At 40.0% G+C, this 13,201-nt stretch overlaps 1 protein-coding gene across 2 annotated transcripts in view; it reads left to right on the top strand.

Annotated features, from left to right (window-relative positions):
- Window positions 1–13,201, top strand: part of FRMD4B (FERM domain containing 4B) — a 169,132-nt gene that overhangs the window by 128,990 nt on the left and 26,941 nt on the right. For both annotated transcript variants that reach the window (XM_029918214.1, XM_029918215.1), the window contains exons 9-11: window positions 23–88; window positions 2,251–2,308; window positions 4,579–4,665. In XM_029918214.1, coding sequence (XP_029774074.1) covers window positions 23–88; window positions 2,251–2,308; window positions 4,579–4,665 — 211 coding nt within the window. The remainder of the gene's footprint in view (window positions 1–22; window positions 89–2,250; window positions 2,309–4,578; window positions 4,666–13,201) is intronic.

Here is a 13,201-nt window from a genome sequence, read left to right as displayed (position 1 = left end):
TTTCTCTTTGCTTGTTTTACAGTGAAGACAGAGTGATTGAGCATTATTTGAAAATCAAAGGTCTGACTCGGGGTCAAGCTGTGGTTCAGTAAGTATCTGTCTTTCCTTTGGCTTAGATGTAATTTTAATGGCTCCTGTTTGAAGAAATCATCTGAAATGATGTCTGTAGTATAGTTTGTGTATAGTGCCTCTCTGGTTAGAAATACCTTCCTGTGAGTTATAAAGTGCCTCGGGTCATTCCATAGTTGATGTCATCAGTTCGAATGCCTACCAGTGTCAGGCCAGTGGCAAAAATGAGCAGTGTAGGCTAGGTACAGGGTAACAGGGAATGGTGGGGACTGAGGTCATCCAGAGAGCTATTACCCTGGGTAGAGGCAAGGGGAGTCAGCTTCAGAAATCAGGCCTGAGGTTGTCAGACCCAATACTGTCTAAGAAGTGCTGGAAATTCTGGTCTTTAAAGCCCAATTTTAAACATGGCAAAGTAATTTTAAGAAAATTTTATTACAGTGTGAGCCAAAGAAAACCTAACTGGAGACCATGTTCAGTCACCTGGCTTGTGACTTTACTTTGTGTGGGGCCTACAGTGTTGGTGTTGAATCATCTATGTTTCATGCTGCCGATATGGACCAGAATGATATAGTTCTGCGTTGTTGTTTTTTTTAAGATTTTAGATTTAAGTAATCTCTACACCCAATGTGGAGCTTGAACTTACAACCCAGAGATCAAGAGTCACATGCTCTACCAACTAAGCCGGACAGGTGCCCCTGTTTCTGCATTTTAGGCTTATAGAGTAACCATCCATTTATTAACAATAGATCACAAGCTACATTAAAATTTTAAAATTACAAAAAACTAAATTTATAAATTTAAATTTTAAAAATTATAAAAATAAATAAAGCATTATTGCTGTAGTAATTGTAGAATAACCTTAATGGCCATAGTTCTTGTAAAAACCCACTGAATGTAGCTGCACGCATGTAAGCACTGAAATAAGAACTCGGAGATTGCTGTTCCCCTGGCCAGTGTAGAGATTTCCCTCACATCTCCACCACTTGGGCACTCATCTCTTTGCTATCACAGCAAACCCTCTGTGATCTTCAAGGCAGAAATCAAAAATTAGCAGTCCTGAAAATGAGCCCTTGACATTTGAACTCAGTGTGCCTGTTTTCTCGGAGGGACAGCAGAAGTATAATAATTTCCCTGGAGGATTTTAGGTTAGCCTAATGAACATGTTGGGAAGTGCCTTTGCTTAAATGCAGAGTCCTTTTACTTCCCTTGATCGTTATCACTGTGGCTCCAAATAAGAGACTGACTTGGTGGTGCAGGCTCCAGACCGTGGAATCCAACTCACTTTGTTAAGATCTTGGCCGTGCAGTATTCTTGCTGAATGTTGTTGGCACGTTTAGTGTTAACCTCTTTTTAAAAAAAATTTTTTAAATGTCTATTTTTTAGAGAGGGAGAAAGAGATAGCACAAGCAGAGGGGAGGCAGAAGGGGTCAAAGGATCCTAAGCAGGCTCTGTGCTGACAGCAGAGAGCCCGAGGCGGGGCTTGAGCTCATAAACTGTGAAATGATGACCTGAGCTGAAGTTGGATGCTTAACTGACTGAGCCACCCAGGCTCCCCCATTTACCTAACCTCTTACATTCATTTACATATAGGTCATTTACTTTTTTTAAAGTATCAAAGTATTGATTACAAAATCCAGAGCAATTGATATTCAAAATGCCATTAAAAAGTCCACTTGTACTAAAGAGGAACCTGTATGTAACCTCTGCGCCCAACACGGGTTTTCCACTCACAACCCCAAGATCAACCCCATGTGCTCTACCTCCTAAGCCAGCCAGCTGCCCCAGAATTGTTTTCTTTTTTTCCTTATTACAAGCATGACCCAGAAGTTGATTCTCATTGCTTTGGATCATTAAGAGCTTAGTTAGAAAAAAACTTGCAATTTTGGTTTACAATATGGTACAACATGTTCCTAAGCGGTAGAAATCGTACTATGCAGAAAATAACATTTCCTCTAGCTTTTGAAAATTGAAGTTTTATTAGCAACCTCCTAACATTTGGGTAAGGTAGACTGTGTTACTCCCTAGAATGTCTTATTCTATTTCTACTGCAGTCAAAGACATTAGTCATGGTTGTAACGAGGAAAGTATGTACAAATTGTACTTCTGTACATCACTTTTCCCAAAAGGATCCTCTGGCTAATTTATTAAGAGATTATAATATATATTATTCATTTTTCATAGGTATATGAAAATAGTAGAAGCTCTACCAACCTACGGAGTCCATTATTATGCAGTAAAGGTAAATACTTTTACATGACAAAACTTTCCTAATGCTCATGTGACTTTGTGAGTTAGTGAATAGCACCAACTTCTAAAATCACATAAATTAATATGCATATTAATGTAAATTATCTCTAGAAGTGTTAGCATAAAAACAACAAAGTCACTTTTTATTAAAATAATAAAGTAAAATATGATTACTTTTTTTACAAAAGCCTGATTATGCCTTATCATTTGTAGCAAATTATAAAACACGCTATTTTTTAAAAATACTTGTTATATTCAAATGTTTTCCACAAACCTCTATTAATCTGAACATACTCGGATTATTCTCTTTTGGTGCATCTATTCCTTTTATCTATTTTGGCTGCTCTTTCTCTTCCTCAGTTGTTAACCTAGTGCTACCAGATACTCTCTTTTTAATTAAAAAAAATTTTTTTCATGGTTATTTGTTTTTAAGACAGAGACAGTGCTTGAGTGGGGGAGGGGCTTAAGAGAGATGGAGACCAAGAATTCAAAGCAGGCTTTAGGCTCTGAGCTGTCAGCACAGAGCCCAAAGCAAGAGCTCAAACCCACAAACTGTGAGATCATGGCCTTAGCCACAGTCAGATGCTTAACCGACTGAGCCACCCAGGTGCCCCTCTCTTTTAAAAAATTTTTTTAATGTTTTTTTTTTTATATTTGAGAGAGAGAGAGAGAGAGACAGAGTGCAAACTGGGGAGGGGCAGAGAGAGAGACACACACACACAGAATACAAAGCAGACTCCAGACTCCGAGCTGTTAGCACAGAGCCTGATGCAGGACTCAAACTCACAAACCACAAGATCTTGCATTACCTGAGCTGAAGTCGGATGCTTAGCCGACTGAGCCATCCAGGCACCCCCCAGATATTCTCTTGTTAGCAGTTTTATCTTGGAATCATAAACTTTCTTTTTATTTTTAAGATTTTATTTTTAAGTACTCTCCACAGCCAACATTGGGCTCGAACTCACAATCCCGAGATCAAGAGTTGCACATTCCACCAACCCAGCCAACTGGTGCCCCAAGAATCATACACTTTGCATTGTCATTTCAATGCTTCATAAAATTCTCAAATTTTTGCAGGCTTTGCAATACCAAATTTCAATTGGTATGTTTTGTATATGTGTATTGTTTCGGGTGTTTTCAAGCAAGGAGAGACTAAGAAATATTTTGAGATGGTAAGGGATAAAGCAGTTTAAGAAGGGAGTCTTGTTTGAAGGGAATGATTCTATCATTGATCAGTCTTTAGGGGCTTTTCAAGTTACAACAGTGTTTGCAATTCTAGCTCTAGGGGATTGAATAATAAATACTTGCATAATGAGGATACCTTGTACTAAAACTAAGTATCAATTCAACTTTAAGCTCTACAGATTCTTTTTTTTTAAGTTTATTCATTTTGTGAAAGAGAGAGAGAGAGAGAGAATGTATATGAATGTGAGCAGGAAAGATGCAGAGAGAGAATCCCAAACAGACTCCTCTCTGTCAATGAGTAATCAAATCAACATGGGGCTTGAACTCACAGACCGTGAGATCATAACCTGAGCAGAAATCAGGTTGGATGCTCAACCAACTAAGCCACCCAGGCGCTTCTAATTTCTCCTGATTCTTAATTTGTTTGTTTACAGGTACATGTTTAAGCCTAAATTTTTCATTTTCTGTGTCAATGCGTCCTTTACTGTGGCAAGATCTAAGATTCTGAAAAAAAAAGATTATGAAAAAAAAAAATCCCTTCCCTTCCCATGTATACCTCAAAGTGATTATTCGAGCTTCCTGTCATTGAATCACACACTTCTCCAAAAGAGCTTTTCAGTATTCCCATGCTCACTGTTAAGTGGATTATAAACATCAGGTTTGGGACCTCTTTATTATTCTTTGGAAACTTCCCTGACCTTTATAGCTGGTTACTAATCAAGAGAGCAGAGCAGAGAGCCTTTTTTACCTTTTTTTCTTCTTTCTTATCTTTTCTTTTTTAAATGGATAACTGGCTTTATACTCTGGATTCATTTTACATTTTATTTCTTCTCTCCAACTGCTAAGACAGTAATGTTTCATTCTTTTGGATGGTATTGATGGTATTAACCTGTTTTAACTTGAAGATCTTATTTGAAGGCATTTTAATAACAAGTTAGGTGTGTGGGTAATGTTTTATTTACCTGGACAGCTTTATTTTGCCTAGCTGATACTTGGTAAAGGATGAAATTGGTAAATCTTTACCTCTAGAAGACTGAGCAGTTAGGGGTGTGGCTCTCATGCTTTTTCATCTTCCAGGACAAACAAGGACTTCCTTGGTGGCTTGGAATCAGCTATAAAGGAATCGGCCAGTATGATTTGCAAGATAAAGTGAAACCTCGGAAAGTAAGTGGGAATCCTTGCAGACACTTAGGAGAACCTGGGCTGTTCTGGATTTGGCAGCATTGCTTTAAGGGGCACCGAACAGTCTCAAAGAACTTTGGTTAGTGAAGCCATGGGTTCAGAGAGGAGGCTCAGTTGAAGTGAAAAATATTTTTTATAACTAATTTATGTACTTAATACAACAATTCTGATCTGTTCATTTTTTCTAAGGAAATAAAGTTATGCACTAAGATTGAAGGATATTGATCACAGTGTAATTTATAAATGCATACAGTTAGGTTTCTATTTTTTTAATGTTTATATATTTATTTTGAGAGAGAGAGAGAGAGGATGAGCAGGGGAGAGGGGCTGAGAATCCCAAGCAGGCTCAGCACGGAGCCCCATGCAGGGCTCAGTCCCACGCCTCTGAGATCCTGTCTCAAGCTGAAATCAAGAGTCAGACACTTAACCTACTGAGCCACTCAGGTGCCCCAAGGTTTCTATCTTAAGACCATTTGAACAGGATGATGGCATTTTATTTTCTAAATTTTATATATCTATCTGTAACAAAATTACATATATTGTTAGTATAAATTTATATGCAAATTATATAGATATGTACATACACACGCATACATACACTTATTTGCACTGGATGGATAAATGGATGAATTGTGAAGACAAAAGTCAGATTCTCCGGTGCTGGTTCTCTCTCCGTAATACAGCTACTACTGATCTTTTTCCTACTGCTACTGTTTTCGCTTATCTTTGTTTCACCATTTTCCACACTAAACCTGTCTACTTTTTGTAAAGAATAATACATTACGTGCTCTATATGGAAGGGTCACACTCTATCGGGTTTGGTTTTCCAGAGCTAATAAATTACATTATTTTCTATTTGGACTTTGTCTATGTAGCTGTATTGATCTGAGCACAGGCGTACAATACATTTTCACCCACATGAGAATGGATGAGTCCATATAGCTCTCCACCTGCCTGCCCTGGCCTCCTGTGTATTATAATGACAGAAAGGCTTACTCATGCTGCCCTGGCTGGTTTTGCCACCCTCCCTGTGCTCCCGCTGCCGTCACTGGGAGTCACTGCAGTGGAACAATGGCCTATAATAGCAGACCATGTGCTATCACACTCCGACATCACAGCCTTGAATAACTCCTACCTTTTCCCTCTGTCTCGTGCTTTAATGTCTATTAGAAAAACAGCCATATTCTTCCCAAAGCGACCCTTGTAACCACACCACAGTGTTCTTCACCCTCCGCATTTTCAGCTTCTATCGATGTGCACCATCTTTCTTTTAGAAAACAGGTAAAGTTCCTCTTTTCTCCCCACTTTATGGTCGTGAAGCTCACACAAACAGCACAAACGGGTGGCCTAGGAGAGCCGCCTTGTCGGGGATGGAGGCTTCTTATTGGAAATCGTCGATAAAAATAATAACATATCATCTCACAACTGATATCCATCTGTGTGAGGGACAATATGACTGCGTGTATGCAACCATATAATTACAATTGTGTCTGTGTGAGCCCTGTGACCAAGATCAACTGAAGTTAAGTTTCCAGGGGGGATATGAACACTGTTCATAGTTGAAAATTTGCCTTGAAGACCAAATTTCTAGGAAATAATGATAGAAACGACAATCATACACCTTTTTTCAGTCATTTTTATGTAGTTGTTTAAGTGTTTATTATACAAACCCATTGTGAAAACAGACAAGAAGAAACGAACCACAGAAACATGTCAGCTAGGGTAGTCCTCACCCCGGTCCCATGATAACCACTGTCAAGAGAAGGATACGGGCTTGGTTAGGCTTTGTCAGTGTATATCCTAAGCTTTCTGGAAAGAGAAACCCTTCTATGAACAGTATTTCATACCGTGTCCATTTCTCCAGGTCACTTTATTTATTTATTTAAAAAAAATTTTTTAAGTTTTATTTATTTTTGAGAGACAGATCGCGAGTGGGAGAAGGCAGAGGGGGAGACACAGAATTGGAAGGAGGCCCCAGGCTCTGAGCTGTCAGCACGCAGCCCGATGCGGGGCTCAAACTCACGAGCTGTGAGATCATGACCTAAGCTGAAGTCTGACGCGTAACTGACTGAGCCACCCAGGCTCCTCTACAGGTCACTTTATAAACACATCTCTTTTCACTCTTTTTAAAGCTCCCTAGGATCTTATTATGTGGAAGTACAGTATTCATTTAACTGATTCTCTTTTGATGGACTTTATGGGTGTTAACTGAAGTGCTCCATGGCGGGGGCCGGGCGGGGGAGGGAGAAGGAAGGAGAATAATGAATCCCAGCCAACACATGTAACTAACCCTTAGTTTATTTAGTAAAACCAAATTATTGCTTATCATGTTTTCTTAAGGTAGACCTCAACGTTTATTAACATGTTTTTGGTAATTGATTTCTCCCTTGAATTTTACTTTAAGAAATAACATGTAGGGGGCTCACTGGTTTTGCTGAGTCTTGCATGTAGTATATTACTTAAATTGATTGACTCACAAGTCATTTCTTAGCTAATGTGGCTTCATGAAATTGAGAATCCCACGGAATGTAAATGCATTGACTAAAAACAACCAGGCTTTCTCCCAAAATAATGGTGAATCAGAGTCTGTACAGTAAATACTGCCACTAATTTCCTCTCAGTTGCTCATGACTCACAGCCCTTTCTTTACATTCACACTTTCATAGAAATCGGTAAATATTGTTTGACACTGATCACAATCAGGCTTGCTTGTTCATTTCAGAGTTTAGACAAGGATCAGAAGACATTTGCTTTTCTCAATTTGCAGGGCTTTGCTATTTCATTTTCAAGACGTGCCATTCAATTTAAAAAGGACCATTAACAGGCCATCTTGTGTTGTCACTGCCTCATCTTTTCTTTCTTGGTGATTTTTGCAGGTGTCCACTCCATATCACTGTTTACTTCCTCTGTTAAAATCCAGTGATGGATTTTTGCTTCCATATGTTTATTTTTCCATGTCCAAACAACTTACGGATTAAATTGGAGGGAGGATGTTCCATACATAAGTCACTGCCCGGGCCCAGTGGGTATAAGTGAAAGAATCATGATTTCAAGGGTCATGAGCACTGACTTATAAGAAGGAGGATAATGCTTCAGCTTTTTGCATGACCTGTACATTCAGCAAGTTACCTGCGGCTGAGCAGAAATGCAGGGCAGATGGGCAGACTCTGAAACAGAGACTGGAATGGGAGACCGTGGAGATCTCAGCCTCTTGAGACCTTTGTTATTCGTGCCCGCTGGGTTATAATTAAGTAGCTTAAGAATGGGCCAGGAAAGGGGAAGGTTTGCCAATAATAAGAGACTGATGCTGAAGGCTATTTTGAAAAAATCATGTAAAACCCAGAAGCTGAAGCTTTCAGTCCTTTGCACATACCGTGTATTAGTGATAGCGTACGAATGTTGGGGTTGATGTTTGTTGTATCTCCCAGTGGTACTTCTCATGTATTTTGGCTGTAAGGCTTTCTACAGTCAAAGGGCCATGCTGTTTTCAGTCCGTGTAGTATGACTATGCAGAGCAAGAAGTTGGGAAGCAACTTAAAGCCTGACTTTGATGTCCATTCGCTGTGTAACCTTGGCCATGTTGTTTAGTCTTTTTTTAAATTCAGTTCCTTCATCTGTACAATGGTATCGCCACCAACTGCGTAGGGTGTTTGAACGAATTACAAGAGATTATTATGTTCAGCACTGTGCCTGATACACAGTCACCATTCTATAATTGGTTGTTTATTGGTAGTGACAGAGAAAGACAATTTTTAAAGGCATGAGATCCTGCAACCAATGTAACTGTATATGTTAACTAACTAGAATTTGAATAAAAACTTGAAAAGAAAGTATAAGAAATATTGTTGGATCTCTGTTGGTTAGAGAAAGAACCAACATTGCTACAAACTCATAGTCCTAATGTTCCATCAGAGTCCACACCTAGATTTTCTGTTTTCAGAGATTCTTAAGTATTCTGCATGAATTTATTAATCAGAGTGCCCAAAGGCATGATGCAAATTAAGAGGAATTTAAGAATCTGAGTTACAAACCCCCAAAATTCAGAGTATTAAAAATTCAGATCATAAGCAGTTTTTTCTTTTTAGTCTTCCCTTGATGCATGAAATGTGTCATTGCAAACTCTTAAGGAATGTGAAAACATACCAGAACCCAACTTAATTTCAGATCGTAGGACCTTTGAACTTAAAAATAGTGAAGTTTTACAATTTAAAAAAATGCAGACCGTGTTCCTACTAGGTTTGTATTGCTCACTCAATACTTCAAGGAAAACAACCATTTCTTCACAAAGAAGTAGAGTGGGTCGGTGGCTAAGTGAAGCACTGACATTTGTCGTGGCTGATTTGTACCCCTCCAGCAAGTTCTTTGACCTGAAAAAACCAGAACCTGTCAGAGATTGGAGAAATAAAAGAGGCATGCCAGGCAAGGTGTAATAGGCAGAGCTTGGTGGGGTAAGATGCCTTTCAAGATGACTATCTGTGTGCATTGTAACTGCTAACAAAGTCTTGTGATGTGCATCACTACTCCAGGGCATTTTGGGGTGGGGAAAAGGTTCCTAGCCTTCAGTTAACTGATTTCTTTTTTAAACTACTGGAATTCCCACATGCCTAAGGGCCAGATGAATTAAGTAACAAGCACAAAAGTCTTCCTGTTTCCTTGTCATAAAAGTCCAGGGTTCATTTCATTTAAACCCAGTGACTTGCTTACTTTTCGAAGCACAGCCATCTCAATCATTGCTCCCTGCTCCTTGTTTCTCCACCACTGCCACATTGCCAGGGAGCTCGATTATGCAGTTCCTTCCAACGCTGCTTAAATTTTAGACGAGGTGAACTCTGGGAGAAAAAGGAACATGTGCTGCCCAGTCACACGTTCTACGTCAATACAAAATAAAGTTTGGGGTGGAAGAAAAGAATGCAATTACAGCGTGGCCACTGGAGACCAGTCCATCCTGTTTGCAAAGTGTATAATTAAGCTCCAGCCACACCAATAATCAATCTGATTCTTAAAACCTTCTGCAGAGTCACTGGGAGGAGAACTCAAAGCCTATGGCATGGGTTTGAAATAAAAGCCAGTCCTGCACTCCTGCTTACCTGTTGGCTGACCTGGAGCTGTGTCTCAGCTTTTCTGGGTCTTTCTTTTCTCAACTAACAGATTCTAATAATTCTGTCTACTCTCTCAAACTCAAAGATCATTGGGAGAACCCAATGGGTTAGTGAGTTCTCTTACTGAGTAGATAATTTTTCTTCACACCACATTCTGATTTATAGAAAGTTACTGTACACCATAGGTGTTTTCTTCCCCTCCTGTAAGGTAATCACAGTTAGGATTTTAAGCAGTTTTCTTAAGACAAGGAACTCTCAGTGAATTGGTTGGGCATTGGGAAGTCTCCATTTCCATTTTATAACCAGAAGCAGGTGGAAAGAATTCAAGGCAAGCAGCCTGATTAGTCATAAAGTCAAGGAAGGGACTTGCAATTGCAAGGGAGGCTGGGAAGGGTCGTCTTTAGGTGGGTGGCCATGGGCAAGCCGTAAGTCAAGGTGTCCTGTTACCAAAAGAAAGGAGGAGAAAAAAGATCCTGAGAGTGATAAGTAGTTTCTGTCACACTGTGGTTGTTTTCTCTGAAATCTTTTCGGGGGGGATGATTGTGAGAAATTAGCCAGTGAACAAAGAAATGAAACATGATGATAGATTTTGAATGGCTTCTAGTGGAAACAAACAAGATGGAAGGTCACAGTGGGATGGGTGGATTTAGGGATGGCCTCTAAGGAAGGTGACGTTTCAGCCGGGTCTCCTGAAGGCGGTGAAGGAGTCAGGCTCTGGTGAATGGGTTGGCACGTTCTAGTCAGAGAACAGTGTGTGCTCATGGAAGGAGGTAGGCACACTATAAAACTGAGACGAAACCCTCAGCTGGAGCTTTAAGCCTAAGAGTGTTCTCTGAAGAAGCAGAAGATGATGTGTGAAGAAGAGGAAGTGGTTGCTGGGCCAGCAAAACCATTAGGTGTCATTACTTAATCTCTTAGTTTGTATTTCTAGGCATTTACCAAATGGCTGAGTTGTTGGTGCCTATGGTGAAATGAAACATAGCTCTTTAATAGGACTCACTCGTCCAAATGCCGAGAAAACCAGTTAGTACATAAAGCATGGTGAAAAAAATGTTCTCTGGAAGGGGATAAACAGGAAAGACTTCTTTGCTTTGTATGTATGACTAAAGATTGGTTCGGTTTTAATTTGTTCATCCTTAGGGAACAAATTTCTAATGAGAGAGTGCATGTACCCAGTTTTACATTTTAACCAAAAAAAAGAAGAAGAAGAAGAAGAAGAAGAAGAATTAAGCGAATGCTGTTTAGAAGGACCTTGAGCTAGTACTTGATATTCTTTATTCCATTTAAGGAAAAAGCCAAGTCCCCGTTCTTAAAGACCCACTGGTCCATCTGGAAAGAGAATTACATTCAAAGTTGGGGATTTTACTGAAGTGTGTAATAACCGGGCTACATACCAACCTGTATGTCAGCTGTAACCGTCCAAAAGAGCCATGCAGGTGCCCGGGAACCTGCAGTTCAGGTCAGCCCTGGTTGTGCCTTACACGTGCAGTGAGCACTCTATTGTATGTATTAACAGGAAATCGTTAGGTCAGCCCTGGGAGGTTAGAGATTCAGCCACAGAGGAAATCTGGGGAGATGACATCCCCGTGGACAGTCAGTTTTATATTATGCATTTCCTGATGTCCAGAACGTCTTCATCTGAACTTTAAAAAAAAAAAAAATACTCAGTATGTTGTACTCTTTGCATTTAAGATGTGATGTTTTGTGTATGGAAGGTTATGATATCGCATCCCAAAAGATAATTTTTGTTACCTGAGTGTGTCCCATTTGGGTGTGTTCTATAATTTATGTTTAGCACACATGACACTGTTGGCATGGCCTCTTCTAGTCTGATCCATTGTTTCCAGTCCTTCTGGAGGGTAACAGTTGCATTAGGAAAATCTGAACAAGTATTTGTCCCTAAAAGGATACCTGAGAAAAACAGAACCCCGATATTCATTATTTTGGAGCAAATAATTTATCTTCTTCTTGAACACACTCCAACTACCAAATCATAGGTATATCACCAAAAATTATCCTCTGAGTCAGGCTTGCTCAGTTTCTGCTCTGTTGACACTTGGGCCAGACCACCTTGTCCTGAGCATGGCATGATATTCGGCAGAATCCCTGGGTTCACCCCTCCCGATGCTTGTAGTACCTACCCCTGCAGTATGCAGAAATATCTCCAGATAGGACCAAATGACCTTACTGTTGTGGATGAGAGGAGGGAGTGATGTAAATCATTGTTGGTTCGGAACCGCTCATGCAAGTAAAATGTGAGCGTCCCGGAGTCCTTCTCTACAAACGGCTGTCATAATTGTTGGGGTTTTTTTTCCCCCTGTGAGGTAGTTCTGAGAATTACTCCATGTTTTTATTAACTCCATCGAGTCCTCTTCCCAGATGAGAGAGGCAGGATGGTGTGCTTTGATTAGCCACTGCGGTTTTTGAGCCTGGTTGTGCGGGATCTGCTCCCATTTAGCTTTGTAACTTTCACCAATTTATTTAAACCTCTCTGGGGGCTCCTGGGTGGCTCAATCGGTTAAGTGTCCAGCTTCGGCTCAGGTCATGATCTCACAGTTCGTGGGTTTGAGCCCCCTGTCGGGCTCTGTGCTGACAGCCAGCTCAGAGCCTGGAGCCTGCTTCAGATTCTGTGTCTCCTTTTCTCTCTGACCCTCCCCTGCTCATGCTATCTCTCTTTGTCTCTCAGAAATAAATAAAAAAAACATTTTTTAAAAATTAAGAAAAAAACACCTGAGCCTCAGTTTTATATCTTGAAAAATGGGGCTAAAAGTGGTAACTCCTCATAGGGTTGTTGGGCAGACTCATTCTGAGTCACAAAAGCATTTGATGGATGGAAGGATGGCTGGATAAAAGGTAGTCCAGTTGGCTTTTTTTTTTTTTCATTTTATTTTAGAGAGCGAAAGAGAGTGGGGGAGAAGAGTAGAGGGAGACAGAGACAGAGAGGGGGAGAGAGAGAGAGACAGAGAATCTTAAGCAGGCTCCATGCTCAGCACAGAGCTCAACACAGAGCTCTGGGTTCTATGATCCTGGAATCATGATCTGAGCTGAAACCAAGAGTTAAGCATTCAACCAACTAAACCACCCAGGTGCCCCAGTGGTCACTTTGGCTTTCTAAAAGCCCATGATCCTTCGAAATTCTGTTTTTGTGGGACTCTAGGAGGCAAAACATATCCGATAGCTTGATCATGTGTACCAACAGTATATTCTTCAAGTATAACTTTTTTTAAATGAAAAAATAAATCACTAGTACAGTGATTTGGTTTTGCTTCGAGTTATAGCAAGGAATCACCCGATGTGAGTCATTGTTTGACGTACAGTCATACACTACAGCTGTGACTATCCCAAATTTAGTCATTTCCAGGTGAACCTGCAGTTAAATGATTAACCTATATTATAAATACTCCAAAAAAAAAAAAAAA

Source organism: Suricata suricatta, chromosome 12, assembly GCF_006229205.1.
Source record: "Suricata suricatta isolate VVHF042 chromosome 12, meerkat_22Aug2017_6uvM2_HiC, whole genome shotgun sequence".
Classification (NCBI taxonomy): Eukaryota; Metazoa; Chordata; class Mammalia; order Carnivora; family Herpestidae; genus Suricata; species Suricata suricatta.
Note: the sequence above shows the minus strand (reverse complement) of the source record. Positions and strands in the feature narration are given on the sequence as shown.